The following is a 15759-nucleotide window of genomic DNA, read 5'->3' as shown; positions in this document are numbered from 1 at the left end:
AGCAGTTTGGACCTACTCAGTACTGGTACACCATGTAGGAGCAGTTTGGACCTACTCAGTACTGGTACACCATGTAGGAGCAGTTTGGACCTACTCAGTACTGGTACACCGTGTAGGAGCAGTTTGGACCTACTCAGTACTGGTACACCGTGTAGGAGCAGTTTGGACCTACTCAGTACTGGTACACCATGTAGGAGCAGTTTGGACCTACTCAGTACTGGTACACCATGTAGGAGCAGTTTGGACCTACTCAGTACTGGTACACCATGTAGGAGCAGTTTGGACCTACTCAGTACTGGTACACCATGTAGGAGCAGGTTGGACCTAGCTGCCTTAGTATGGTAGGTTGTTTTAAATTCTCACTCATTAAAGATATTCATTAATCAACACATGCTTCTCGTTGTACGTCTCAATATAATATTATTTAATGAAATAAATGAAAAATCAACTTTTTGTCTCAAAATAAAATGAACATTTCCCTTGACTGTGTTACCCTTCCCACCCAGCAGATGGCGATGTGCCTGTTTCAGGCGATGCTGCCAGTGTGACGTATAATCTAGTGGACGGGACGCTTCTTCAACAACAACAGCTAGTCAATCACCTCCGTAGCTTCATAGCCAAAAAAAACATTGAAGCTCTTTAAACTCTTTCGGTGTATATTAGCCACTGTGTTTTAAACACACTTGTCGTATCTACTTGCTAGTTACCCTATTTAATATTTACGTTGTTGTTAGTCAGCTAGCTGGCTGGTTAAGTTAGCACTAGCCTAGCTAGCTAACATCCCCGACTATGAGCTCACTAAGCTACTCTCCTCCTTCTAAAGAAGAGGAGGTCTGCTGGACGGAGAAAGAAGCTCTGGGGCTGAACATTGTCGTGAAAGAGGAGAAGGAAGAGGAGGATGTCACAGTAAAAAAACAAGTAGAGGGTGAGGCTGTTACCGTGAAAGAAGAAGAGAAAGACGTTAAATTGACCGAAGATGAAGAAGCTTTTAGATTGAAAGAGGAGGAGGATGTCACAGTGAAAGAAGAGGGAGACGCGTTCAGAGTGAAAGAGGAGGAGGGGGAGATGACTGTCGCAGTGAAAGAAGAGGAAGACATTTTTGGAATAAAGGAAGAGGGGGAGATTACTGTCACATTGGAAGAAGAAGAAGAGACTGGAGATCTGATTAACAACAGTGAGTAATATATTAAAAACAGGAGCACAAACTCTGCAGTTGTTGAACCGATGTGTGGTTTTAAAGGGCCATTCTAATAATAATATAATAATATGCCATTTAGCAGACGCTTTTATCCAAAGCGACTTACAGTCATGCGTGCATACACTAATGAAGGTCTACACTTTAATATGTTGTTCTGTAGGAATTGTTAAATCTACAAAGAGTGGGGGGCGGCCAACAAAACGTTAATGGATCAAATGCTTCACATTATATATTTCACTACCTTTGTAAACATCTGAATATCTCTTTCTGTAGTGCTTTACTCAGTGTCTGTGCTTGACATCACATAAAAGCATAAAACAACTCGTGTGTGACTTCAAATGATGAAGTGGACAGAATCAAGACAAAGAAGGATCATTTTGATCTGGATTAAATTTATTTAAAAAAGAATTACTACAGGTTATTTAAAATCCTTAAGAGTTTATTGACGCACCCGTGCGTCAATCTAAGTAACATAATGAAAAATAATCTCCATCAAAATCCGTCAGTTGAAGCTAGAGATATTGAGACGCAGCATGGGCTGAGTCTTAATCCACCCCATCTGCCTATGTTGGCCTTCCGCTACTGCGGTGGAAGGTGCCCAAGCTACAGCGGTGTTTATCAGACCATGATACATCCCGAAAATCGATCTTCTCACGGAAACGTCTGTAGCTCGGGCACCTTCCACCTTCCAAACCGAACGGTTTGGCCTAAAAAAACTATAATGGAAAAGGGACTATTTTCTTCCGTTTTGCTCCACAACCCCCTCGTCTGAAGGTAACCCGTACAAACAAATGGAAGTAAGGGGGTAAATATTTGTCCAAAAATATTTCCTGAGTTTTCTTATATCTCCTAGATATGGGACAGACAGTGGATGAATCAAAATGACCCTCCATTGTTAAAACAGTGGATGAATCAAATGACCCTCCATCGTTAAGACAGTGGATGAATCAAATGACCCTCCATCGTTAAGACAGTGGATGAATCAAATGACCCTCCATCGTTAAGACAGTGGATGAATCAAATGACCCTCCATCGTTAAGACAGTGGATGAATCAAATGACCCTCCATCGTTAAGACAGTGGATGAATCAAATGACCCTCCATCGTTAAGACAGTGGATGAATCAAATGACCCTCCATCGTTAAGACAGTGGATGAATCAAATGACCCTCCATCGTTAAGACAGTGGATGAATCAAATGACCCTCCATCGTTAAGACAGTGGATGAATCAAATGCGTTATTATCTTAAATATTGAACAAAATGTGGGCTACAGAGAGAAACAGAATAGTTCAATTTGAAGCCATATGGCATAAAATATTACAAGCACTGGAGATATTCAAAGGCTGAGGAAGGAGAGAAAATCAGATTGAGACACAGGATGGGTGGATATGGTGGGAACATGTGGGTCTGAGCAGGTGGGATGTCAATGTTTTGTAGTAAATGTTTAGTTGTCAATTGTCTTTGTCTAAGTGTCATTGTAGTCAGAAAAATACAATATAATCTTGCAAAAACATACAGTTATCTATTTAAAAATAAATATCCCAAGTAGAGATATTTACGGGTCCAAAAGACAGTTCGAAATTAATTTAGCCAACGAAATAATTTCTACAAAATGAAACAAAACATACATAAAGAACTGGTTGAGATTCTTAAATAGACATTTACATTTGACATTTTAGTCATTTAGCAGACGCTCTTATCCAGAGCGACTTACATCAGCAATTAGGGTTAAGTGCCTTGCTTAAGGGCACATCGACAGATTTTTCACCTAGTCGGCTCGGGGATTAGAACCAGCGACCTTTCGGTTACTGGCACAACGCTCTTACCCACTAAGCTACCTGCCGCCCTACAATAGACCTACAATAACAATAATAATAATAAAACTAATCATAAATAAGAAAATAAATAAATACAAATTTGAGAAATTGCATCAAACCTGAATAGCGAGTTGAACAAAGTTCTCATCTTGTTCAGCTAAAACGTTTCTAAGAATTGAAAAATCTGTCGATGTGCCCTTGAGCAAGGCACTTAACCCTAATCAAATCAAATCATCAAATCAAATCAAATGTTATTGGCCACATGCGCCGAATACAACAGGTGCAGACATTGCATTGAAATGCTTACTTACAGCCCTTAACCAACAGTGCATTTATTTTTAATAAAAAAGTAGAATAAAACAACAAAAAAGTGTTGAGAAAAAAAGAGCAGAAGTAAAATAAAATAACAGTAGGGAGGCAATATATACAGGGGGGTACCGGTGCAGAGTCAATGTGCGGGGGCACCGGCTAGTTGAGGTAGTTGAAGTAATATGTACATGTGGGTAGAGTTAAAGTGACTATGCATAAATAATTAACAGAGTAGCAGCAGCGTAAAAAGATGGGGTGGGGGGGCAGTGCAAATAGCCCGGGTAGCCATGATTAGCTGTTCAGGAGTCTTATGGCTTGGGGGTAGAAGCTGTTGAGAAGCCTTTTGGACCTAGACTTGGTACACTCCGGTACCGCTTGCCGTGCGGTAGCAGAGAGAACAGTCTATGACTAGGGTGGCTGGAGTCTTTGACAATTTTGAGGGCCTTCCTCTGTAAGTCGCTCTGGATAAGAGCATCTGCTAAAATGACTACAAAAATAATAATAACAAAAATAAACCATTCCCCTTGTCGCCTTCTTTTCACTGTAATCTTTCTCCTCTACCTGTCGTTTTAGTATAAGGAAAAAGGCCTCCATCTTCGCAATGAACAGTAACCTAGGCCAAGGCTCCGTTCACTCGCTCCCTCTCTCTCCTCAGCAGATAGCAAGCTCCACGCGGTCATCAGGAGGGGTCCAGTCGGTAAAGACATTTTAATTGCACATACCCCAGACTCGTGGCAATTATATCAGATCCAAGACAAAAGTCAGAATTTGGGACCCGGATCCCGGGTCGGATCTAGGAATTCCGGGTCTGTTAGACCCGTGCAGAACTCTAGCACCAACTCCTCTGTAAAGTACAAATGAACAATAAAAGGGGACATGAATAGCCATGCTAGCCCAATGACGACATGTAGAGAGAAAAGTACAGCCACTAGCTAGCATGTACAGCATTCACAAATCAACACATACAAAGTTAATGACTGACAGGAATACATATCACAATATCATGGTGGGAAACCATTATAAAACACTGGTAGTAATATCAGGAATGGAACTATTCAGATTCTGGAACTATACAGATTCTGGAACTATACAGATTCTGGAACTATACAGATTCTGGAACTATTCAGATTCTGGAACTATTCAGATTCTGGAACTATTTAGATTCTGGAACTATACAGATTCTGGACCTATTCAGATTCTGGAACTATTCAGATTCTGGAACTATTTAGAATCTGGAACTATTCAGATTATGGAACTATTCAGATTATGGAACTATTTAGATTCTGGAACTATACAGATTCTGGAACTATACAGATTCTGGAACTATTCAGATTATGGAACTATTTAGATTCTGGAACTATACAGATTCTGGAACTATACAGATTCTGGAACTATTCAGATTCTGGAACTATTCAGATTCTGGAACTATTCAGATTCTGGAACTATTTAGATTCTGGAACTATACAGATTCTGGAACTATTTAGATTCTGGAACTATACAGATTCTGGAACTATTTAGATTCTGGAACTATACAGATTCTGGATCTATTCAGATTCTGGAACTATTCAGATTCTGGAACTATACAGATTCTGGAACTATACAGATTCTGGAACTATACAGATTCTGGATCTATACAGATTCTGGAACTATTCAGATTCTGGAACTATACAGATTCTGGAACTATTCAGATTCTGGAACTATACAGATTCTGGAACTATACAGATTCTGGAACTATTTAGATTCTGGAACTATACAGATTCTGGATCTATACAGATTCTGGATCTATACAGATTCTGGAACTATTCAGATTCTGGAACTATACAGATTCTGGAACTATTCAGATTCTGGAACTATACAGATTCTGGAACTATACAGATTCTGGAACTATTTAGATTCTGGAACTATACAGATTCTGGATCTATACAGATTCTGGAACTATTCAGATTCTGGAACTATTCAGATTCTGGAACTATACAGATTCTGGAACTATACAGATTCTGGAACTATACAGATTCTGGATCTATACAGATTCTGGAACTATTCAGATTCTGGAACTATACAGATTCTGGAACTATTCAGATTCTGGAACTATACAGATTCTGGAACTATACAGATTCTGGAACTATTCAGATTCTGGAACTATACAGATTCTGGATCTATACAGATTCTGGAACTATTCAGATTCTGGAACTATTCAGATTCTGGAACTATACAGATTCTGGAACTATTTAGATTCTGGAACTATACAGATTCTGGAACTATTCAGATTCTGGAACTATACCGATTCTGGAACTATACAGATTCTGGAACTATTCAGATTCTGGAACTATACAGATTCTGGAACTATACAGATTCTGGAACTATACAGATTCTGGAACTATTCCGATTCTGGAACTATTCCGATTCTGGAACTATTCCGATTCTGGAACTATACAGATTCTGGAACTATTTAGATTCTGGAACTATACAGATTCTGGAACTATTTAGATTCTGGAACTATTTAGATTCTGGAACTATTCAGATTCTGGAACTATACCGATTCTGGAACTATTCCGATTCTGGAACTATTCCGATTCTGGAACTATTCCGATTCTGGAACTATACAGATTCTGGAACTATTAAGATTCTGGAACTATTTAGATTCTGGAACTATACAGATTCTGGAACTATTTAGATTCTGGAACTATTTAGATTCTGGAACTATTCAGATTCTGGAACTATACAGATTCTGGAACTATTCAGATTCTGGAACTATACAGATTCTGGAACTATTCAGATTCTGGAACTATACCGATTCTGGAACTATACAGATTCTGGAACTATTCCGATTCTGGAACTATACAGATTCTGGAACTATTTAGATTCTGTAACTATTCAGATTCTGGAACTATACAGATTCTGTAACTATTTAGATTCTGGAACTATACAGATTCTGGAACTATACAGATTCTGGAACTATTTAGATTCTGGAACTATTTAGATTCTGGAACTATTCAGATTCTGGAACTATACAGATTCTGGAACTATACAGATTCTGGAACTATTTAGATTCTGGAACTATACAGATTCTGGAACTATTTAGATTCTGGAACTATTCAGATTCTGGAACTATTCAGATTCTGGAACTATACAGATTCTGGAACTATACAGATTCTGGAACTATTTAGATTCTGGGGAATTATATCAAATGAAATTCAACACGTGGACTGTTTCAACGTATTTCTGAAGTCTCCAAAAAAACTAACATTTCATTATAACATTATTATACTCAAAATGTCAAAGGTTTGTCACACAGTTCCTTAACTGTTGAATGGTAAAGCAAGCATGTATCCAGGTAAGCATTGACAGATTCCAATGGCAAACATAAAGATGGCAGAATTCAGATATGACGTCATTGTTTTTTTCCACAGAGTTTGTAAACTACAATTCAATGTGCCAATAAATCAGCACAATAAACTTTTTTTATTTCTTTATTTTTGGGGCGTCTTGAAGCTAAAATTGTTAATGACGATACAAAAAAAGGAGTAACGTGGAGGAATGTACAATACGGCCAACTTAGCAAAAAAAGGAATTAGTGGTAAGTGCAGAGGGCTGCCATCTTTATGCGTCTCCGCCATTGATATTGATGGTATAAAGGTACAAATATTATGAAAATAATAAAAATCTTGAAATCAATGTCAAAATGTCACCCTGAGCGATTTCCTTCCTCTCCAGACAACTGAGTTAGGAAGTTTGTATCTTTGTAGTGACTGGGTGTATTGATACACCGTCCAAAGTGTAATTAATAACTTCACCATGCTCAAAGGGATATTCAATGTTTTTTTAAATGTTTTTTTAAAAACCCATCAACCTATAGGCGCCCTTCTTTGGGAGGCATTGGAAAACCTCCCTGGTCTATGTGGTTGAATCTGTGTTTGAAATTCACTGCTCGACCGAGGGACCTTACAGATAATTGTATGTGTGGGGTACAGAGATGAGGTAGTCCTGACGCTTGTAACGAGTCGCTAGGTGTGGCTGGTAGGAAGGCCACGAAGAGGAACAATGACAGAAGGGCACAGTTTAAACCAGCCTGGCGGATTTATTAAAAATAAAAAGGTTCACAAAGCTGCTTCTCAAACAGTAACTGAAAACAAAACACTCTCCCACTCTCTCTCCTTAACTGAACCCAGAGTTATCCTTACTAGCTGGGCTGCTACCCAGATTACCATCTTCACTTGCGGTCCGGTCACTTCTTCCTGTCGAGAACACAATGTCCAGGACTTCAAACAAATGTCTGTAGAGCTCAGCCTCCGGCGTCCAGCCAGGAGCTCCCCCCGTACTGAACTAAAGCATCCCCTTAAATTCCCCAGGCGTGTTGCAGCCGAACGAGGCTGAGTGGCCTTAGGTGTGGGCGTAGCCCTGCAGCCTAGCTTGCTGGTTGTGGCTGAAATTTATTATGTTTCTTGTTAAGCAAATTTGTACTCCTGAACTTATTTGGCTTGCCTTAACAAAGGGGTTGAATACTTAATTGACTCAAGACATTTCAGCTTTTCATTTTGTACTGATTTGTTAAAAAAAACACACACAAAAAACATAGATCCACTTTGCCATTATGGGATATTGTGTGAAGGCCAGTGACACAACATCTCACTTTAATACATATTAAATTCAGGCTGGAACACAACAACATGTGGAACAAGTGGAGAGGTATAAATCCAGAAGTGAAGAGGTATAAATCAGCTATGAAGAACTGTTGAAAACTGTATATTTAGTCATCTTCCAATAGCAGACTGCTATCACCTGTTCTAATCACTGTTCAACTGAAGCCCCATCTTAACTTAACCCCTTATGTACCATTCTAGACCCATCTTAACTTAACCCCTTATGTACCATTCTAGCCCCATCTTAACTTAACCCCTTATGTACCATTCTAGCCCCATCTTAACTTAACCCCTTATGTACCATTCTAGACCCATCTTAACTTAACCCTGTATGTACCATTCTAGCCCCATCTTAACTTAACCTCTTATGTACCATTCTAGCCCCATCTTAACTTAACCCCTTATGTACCATTCTAGCCCCATCTTAACTTAACCCCTTATGTACCATTCTAGCCCCATCTTAACTTAACCCCTTATGTACCATTCTAGACCCATCTTAACTTAACCCCTTATGTACCATTCTAGACCCATCTTAACTTAACCCCTTATGTACCATTCTAGCCCCATCTTAACCCCTTATGTACCATTCTAGCCCCATCTTAACTTAACCCCTTATGTACCATTCTAGACCCATCTTAACTTAACCCCTTATGTACCATTCTAGCCGCATTATGTACCATTCTAGCTCCATCTTAACTTAACCCCTTATGTCACATTCTAGTAGCAAACCAACAATTGGCCACTAGGTGTCATTATAGTAATTAAAGCGATTCCATATAAATAAACATGTTCCATATATTTATATTCAGTCGTAAATCACCAAAATAAGTTCTATACATATTTTATTTTACATACAAACCAAATGCTAGGCTGGAAGCATGGGGTGATAATGTCTAGATGATTCTTTCTAGTGGAGATTAGTTTATGAATTGCCTGGCTTGGCTGGGGGACAGTGGATGTGTAGGAATAATTCAAATGGAACTGTTAACAGGCATTACCCGGGATTAAGGTGAATAACTAACAGCTATCAACCAATCAGCATCCAGGATCCACATTTTGTTAAATAATGAGGGATCTAGTCTGGATTCAACCTCATAGGAAAACAGTTTTATCATGGAGGTTTCATTCAGGTCTCTCTGTTTAACTAAATACTCTGTTTTGTCTTTGGCAGGAGAGAGACCAGACTCTCCCTCTGACAGCAGTAAGAGTCCTTCAGGGGAACCAGACCCAGAGACGTCCAAACCAGCGAAACGACACCACTGCTCCCAGTGTAATATGAGTTTTAAGTGGTTATGGAAGCTAAAAGAGCATGAAAGGAAACACACAGGAGAAAAGCCCTTCCAATGCTCCCAGTGTGGAAATAGATTCTCACGATCACATGACCTAAAATCACATGAGAGGACACACACAGGGGAAAAACCACACAATTGCTCCCAGTGTGGAAAGCTTTTTTCCCGTTTAGATAACCTGAACAAACATAAGAGAATACACTCTGGAGAGAAGCCTTACTCCTGTTCCCATTGTGGAAAGAATTTTAGGTCGTCAGATAAACGGAAGGCGCATGAGAGGACGCACACAGGGGAGAAACCTTACCATTGCTCCATGTGTGGAAAGGATTATACCAAGTTAGGGAACCTGAAAGACCATGAGAAGAAACACACAGGAGAAAAGCCTTACCACTGCTCCAAGTGTGGAAAGAGATTTTCAACATCATCAGACCTAATAAGGCATGCGCGGACACATACAGGGGAGAAATCTTACCATTGCTCACAGTGTGGAATTAGTTTTTTACGATCACATGACCTAAAATCACATGAGAGGACACACACAGGGGAAAAACCACACAGTTGCTCCCAGTGTGGAAAGTGTTTTTTGCGTTTAGGGAACCTGAACAAACATAAGAAAATCCATTTATGAAAAATGAAAAAAAAAAATGAAAATGAAATATTTACACAACAAACATAAGATAAAAAACTAAAGAATAACAAAAGAAAATGAAGGACTAAAAAGCTCCCTGAGGAAAAGCAAAGCTAAAATGGTGTGTCTTAAAATCTCTTTTAAATATGTCCACAGTTCCGTTCCCCCTCTGGTTCTCTGGCTATTCCAGAGGCTGGGAGGCATAGTAACTAAAGGGTGCCTCTCCATGCCTCTTGGTCCTGGGCTTTGGGATAGTTAAAAAGGCCAGTGCCAGAGGACCTGAGGGACCTACTGGGTATTATAACTCAAAATTATTTCTGACGTGTATTGGAGTGCACAATCGTGGATTGGTTTAAAAACCAATAGAATAATCTTTAAATTAATTCTAAAACTCACAGGCAGCCAGTGAGACCTTAAAACCGGTGTAATGTACAGTGGGGAAAACAAGTATTTAGTCAGCCACCAATTGTGCAAGTTCTCCCACTTAAAAAGATGAGAGAGGCCTGTAATTTTCATCATAGGTACACGTCAACTATGACAGACAAATTGAGAAAAAAAATCCTGAAAATCACATTGTAGGATTTTTAATGAATTTATTTGCAAATTATGGTGGAAAATTAGTATTTGGTCACCTACAAACAAGCAAGATTTCTGGCTCTCACAGACCTGTAACTTCTTCTTTAAGAGGCTCCTCTGTCCTCCACTCGTTACCTGTATTAATGGCACCTGTTTGAACTTATCAGTATAAAAGACACCTGTCCACAACCTCAAACAGTCACACTCCAAACTCCACTATGGCCAAGACCAAAGAGCTGTCAAAGGACACCAGAAACAAAATTGTAGACCTGCACCAGGCTGGGAAGACTGAATCTGCAATAGGTAAGCAGCTTGGTTTGAAGAAATCAACTGTGGGAGCAATTATTAGGAAATGGAAGACATACAAGACCACTGATAATCTCCCTCGATCTGGGGCTCCACGCAAGATCTCACCCCGTGGGGTCAAAATGATCACAAGAACGGTGAGCAAAAATCCCAGTACCACACGGGGGGACCTAGTGAATGACCTGCAGAGAGCTGGGACCAAAGTAACAAAGCCTACCATCAGTAACACACTACGCCGCCAGGGACTCAAATCCTGCAGTGCAAGACGTGTCCCCCTGCTTAAGCCAGTACATGTCCAGGCCCGTCTGAAGTTTGCTAGAGTGCATTTGGATGATCCAGAAGAGGATTGGGAGAATGTCATATGGTCAGATGAAACCAAAATATAACTTTTTGCCATCTGGATCTTGTTTTATTAATAGTGAAATCAGACCTTCCTGCTGAGTACCTGACAGACTACCATTTCTATAGGAGTAGTTAAAACAAGCTAATAAAGGAGCTTTGAGTATATAAAAAGGCTTGATATACCTCTACCGGTATGCCATCTAGCCCTGGTGCCATCTAGCCCTGGTGCCATCAAGCCCTGGTGCCATCTAGCCCTGGTGCCATCTAGCCCTGGTGCCATCAAGCCCTGGTGCCATCTAGCCCTGGTGCCATCTAGCCCTGGTGCCATCTAGCCCTGGTGCCATCAAGCCCTGGTGCCATCTAGCCCTGGTGCCATCAAGCCCTGGTGCCATCTAGCCCTGGTGCCATCTAGCCCTGGTGCCATCTAGCCCTGGTGCCATCAAGCCCTGGTGCCATCTAGCCCTGGTGCCATCTAGCCCTGGTGCCATCTAGCCCTGGTGCCATCTAGCCCTGGGGTTTTTCCAGACAGAAAGGATTTAATAGCCTCTAAACGTTATTCCTCTGTCATTTGGCTTTCGCACTGATCATTTAATGCATTTGTTAATCTTCCTTTTTTTATTATTTGGAAAGAAATTCCTTTACCGTAATCGTCGTTCAGAGGATGAGACGGAAAATAAAACATCTGCTGAAAAATATTTAGTTTCCTCTTGAAAATATCATTCGGAGAATCGTAGAGGCTTTAGTAACGAGTTTCTGCTCATTCTTTTTGGTAGCGTTTTTTCTGTGTTGGAGATTCAGGGAGAGTTTGGTGCATTTTTTCTCCATATTCCGTCCAGTTTGCTTTATCTCTGTCTAATAGATAACATCAGATAGTTCCGGAATAAGTTCCTCCAGTTCTTTTTGGTTTTTCCTCTAACCTCTTCTGTGTCTCTGTAGCATTGTTTTTTATTGCTATCTACCTGTACTATTAGTTCATGTGTTTTCCCTTGTTAGTCTTTAGACAGAAACTGCTTTTTTTTATTATTATTGATGAATATTGAATTGAATGACCTCTGAAGGTACATTTGAAGGTATCCCAAACAATAAGGGGGATTTGCTGAACCTATATTGTACTGGAAAAAATGAAGTTATAAATTATTTTATCTTAGTTAAGAATAAATTGTCCTCCAGTAGACTTTTATCAGATTTCCAATATCATCGTCCACGTGGACGTTCTGTAAGAGTTAGGTGATAATTAATATTATCAGACCTTTTGAGTTCCTTTGTCCATGACAGAAAATTATTTCACCACCCCATTTCTTTTTCCACGCAACTTCATCTAAGTATGTAGAGTGAGTTTCCTGTAAACACTATATGTTATATTCCTTTTCTTTTAGCTACATAAAGACTGATCTTCTTTTCTTATTATCTGCTAAGCCGTTACAATTATACCTGGCTATACTTATTTCACCCCTTACTATAACTAGATACTATTCTCAGTCTAAATCTACCACAATTTGTGCTTGTAAAGTTACTGCCGTAAGAGGTATTATGATGGTCAAAAAATAGAGATTTCCAAAATGTCTGATGTTTAGAATTCAAGAAACAGCTTCTAGCAAAAAAAATTGTTTGATTCCCCGTTTGCCTGTGAGCCCAATGCCACAGATGTTAGAAAATTGAGTCAAGATATTATATATGTGTAGTAGATCTGAGTAGGTTGATGTGTGTGATATTGGATGTGATTTAGTGATGTCCAAAATAAATAAATAACCCGGACAATTTGCATGGTTGAGTGTCTATGTGTGTAACATGGAGTTAGTATAGCCTGATGATAACATGGTTGAGTGTCTATGTGTGTAACATGGAGTTAGTATAGCCTGATGATAACATGGTTGAGTGTCTATGTGTGTAACATGGAGTTAGTATAGCCTGATGATAACATGGTTGAGTGTCTATGTGTGTAGCATGGAGTTAGTATAGCCTGATGATAACATGGTTGAGTGTCTATGTGTGTAGCATGGAGTTAGTATAGCCTGATGATAACATGGTTGAGTGTCTATGTGTGTAACATGGAGTTAGTATAGCCTGATGATAACATGGTTGAGTGTCTATGTGTGTAACATGGAGTTAGTATAGCCTTAATATTCAGGATGATAACTGTAATCCATATCGTATCGACATCGTAGTTGCACCATAGCTACATTAAACATCATTTTCATAGAAAAAACCCCCACATCCAAGCATTTCCATAGTAATTGACGTTTCACGTGATCATGAAAGAGACATTGCATTACTATAGAGACGGCTTCACTACAGTACCAATGTATCCCGTGCAAGATGTTATTATTCCCCAACGTCCCTGTTCTGATATCTAAACATAGATAAACATGTAGACAGACATACAAAAGACAGACAAACAGAAAACATATTAAATTATAGAAAAGTTCTCGAGGGGGGATTGTAGGGACGCCATGTGCGACTGACGTGTTTTCCGTTTGCTCCCGTGGTATTTTTTAAAGTTTATGTGAATTTTGCAGCAGAACCGTACTTATTTTCATATATTATTTTGGTGATCCCTTCCCGTAAAAACCAAGACTACTTTACTTCCAAATATCAGCATGTCGACGAAACATAAGGCCAAAAGCATGACTTTGAGAAAACCCGGCCTACAAGACACACTCTCATCACCGCCCTCCCCTGAGCCTGACGACCCGGGGACTGATACTCTACCCGGGGGGGCGGCTTGGCCTGGCGGCGCTGAAGTGAACATTCTCGAGGCCATCAAACTACTACGCTCTGAGATAGTTGAAATGAAAACGGAGGTGGTTGCTACGATTGAGGCCCGAATAAAGGAGGTTTCTGATACTTTAAAAGCAGATCTAACCATCCTGCGGAACGAGACGGTGCCGGCAATCGCATCACTCAAAACAACAATGGAGTCGCACACTACAACGATTGCAGCACTGGAGACCTTCGCTACAAATGTCTCCGACTTAACTACATCCCTGGAGGCTGACGTGAAACGCCTAACTGCGGATTTGAAAAAGGTGAAGGAGAGCTGTGTAAGTTTGGAGGGATTCTCTCGCCGCAATAACCTGAGACTTGTATCAGTCCCAGAGTCAGCGGAAATGCCTCGCGCCACGGATTTCGTTTCTGGGCTGCTGAAAGATGTTCTAGCCTTAGATGAAAAGCCCCTGATTGATCGTGCCCACCGGTCGCTGCGCCCAAAGCCCCGGGATGGGGAAAGGCCCCGTGACATAATTCTTCGAGTGCACTTTTTCCATGAGAAGATGGAGATTCTCCGACGAGCCCGCAATACCACTCTGAGCTTTCAAGGACAGAGCTTCTCCATCTACCAGGACTACTCCCCCACTGTTTCCAGGCAGCGCGCAGCTTTCGGACAGGCCAAACGACTACTTCGGGACCATCCAGGTGTGAAGTACGGACTGCGATTCCCGGCCCGTTTATGGCTATCTCATGATGGTAAAGACTACACATTTGAATCTCCGGATGAGGCTCTCTCTCACATTCAACGTCACATCAAGAAGTCTTGAACTTGCTCATAGTTCAGCAACTGTTGCTAGCGAACTGTGGATAGTAAGTAACCCACCTGTGGTACAATTATGTTTAGCTACAACATGCTAATTTTGTATAGTTGGGGGGTTGGCGTACCCATTCAGGCTTATTTGATGTGATCTAATGTTTTGATCATCTAGTGTGCTTGCCTTACAAGCATTCAGTCATTTTAATTTCATTGTATTGCGGTTTTACTATACTCCTGTGTTTTCTAGGCTGTCTTGCTCACCTATTCAGTTTGTTTACATAGTGTCTCAGTGACTCAAAATATTCTTGGTTATTTGCTTACTGCATCCGTTTGCATTGACCCAGTAAACAGTAAATGCTTCCCGAGGCGACACGTTTTTTTGGGGTCTTCACTTAAATTTTAAAGTTCTGAGCGTCATTTATGCCCAGCAAGCGTTCAACGTTGCGCACACGTAGTTTTTTGGTCTTGGTTGTAAGCTGTCTCAGCATTCAACTAGACAACTATTATAATAATAATTATTATTATCATTTTTGATTGTCTTACTACGATTTCCTTACTTCAAATTAGGTTTTCGGCTGAGAGCCTCTATACATTCTATTTATTTTCTTTATTTTCTCTCTCAAATGCCTGTTATAAGACTGGGAATATAATTATATACATCTACAAGTGGTGCTTTTGTAATTTCGTCTGCACAAGGGATTCACCTTAATTTCTTTTATTTAAAAAATGATTATCTCTTTTTGCTGTTTGATCCACTAACAAAACACGACTTTAAAGAGCGGGACTGTGGGTTTAGGTTTAAGACCGCACTCTCACAGACATACTGTGCGAAGAGAACATGCTCTATTTAGGCTTGTACCTCGTTTGGGGAGGTACTGTCTGGGATGGGGGAGGGGGTGGGGGGAGGGGTTGAATTGTTCAGTTCTAATGTTGTCATTCTGTCTTTTTTGTTTTTTTTCGGTACTTTTTCTCAAACATCTACCACCGTACATTATTACTCTGAGACAAGTTATTCTGGGGTTTCTGGGCGCTCATTGCTTTTCCATTCTATGCTCTAATGACAGGGTTGTATAACGGGAATGCCCAGAGGGGCCGAAACAATGCGATCAAGTACATTTCGTGGAACACCAA

General features: G+C 40.2%; 1 protein-coding gene across 1 annotated transcript in view; it reads left to right on the top strand.

The window, feature by feature from the left end:
- The first annotated feature begins 888 nt into the window (after nt 1-888).
- The window catches only part of LOC123485419 (zinc finger protein 271-like), a 33252-nt gene continuing 18381 nt past the window's right edge, over nt 889-15759 (top strand). The window contains exons 1-3 of the mRNA XM_045216320.1: nt 889-1174; nt 9136-9871; nt 13702-14516. Coding sequence (XP_045072255.1) covers nt 1066-1174; nt 9136-9871; nt 13702-14516 — 1660 coding nt within the window. The 5' untranslated portion in view covers nt 889-1065. The remainder of the gene's footprint in view (nt 1175-9135; nt 9872-13701; nt 14517-15759) is intronic.

This window comes from Coregonus clupeaformis, unplaced genomic scaffold (assembly GCF_020615455.1).
Source record: "Coregonus clupeaformis isolate EN_2021a unplaced genomic scaffold, ASM2061545v1 scaf0682, whole genome shotgun sequence".
Taxonomy (NCBI): Eukaryota; Metazoa; Chordata; class Actinopteri; order Salmoniformes; family Salmonidae; genus Coregonus; species Coregonus clupeaformis.
The sequence above is the reverse complement of the archived record's forward strand: the minus strand, read 5'-3'. Positions and strand labels throughout refer to the sequence as shown.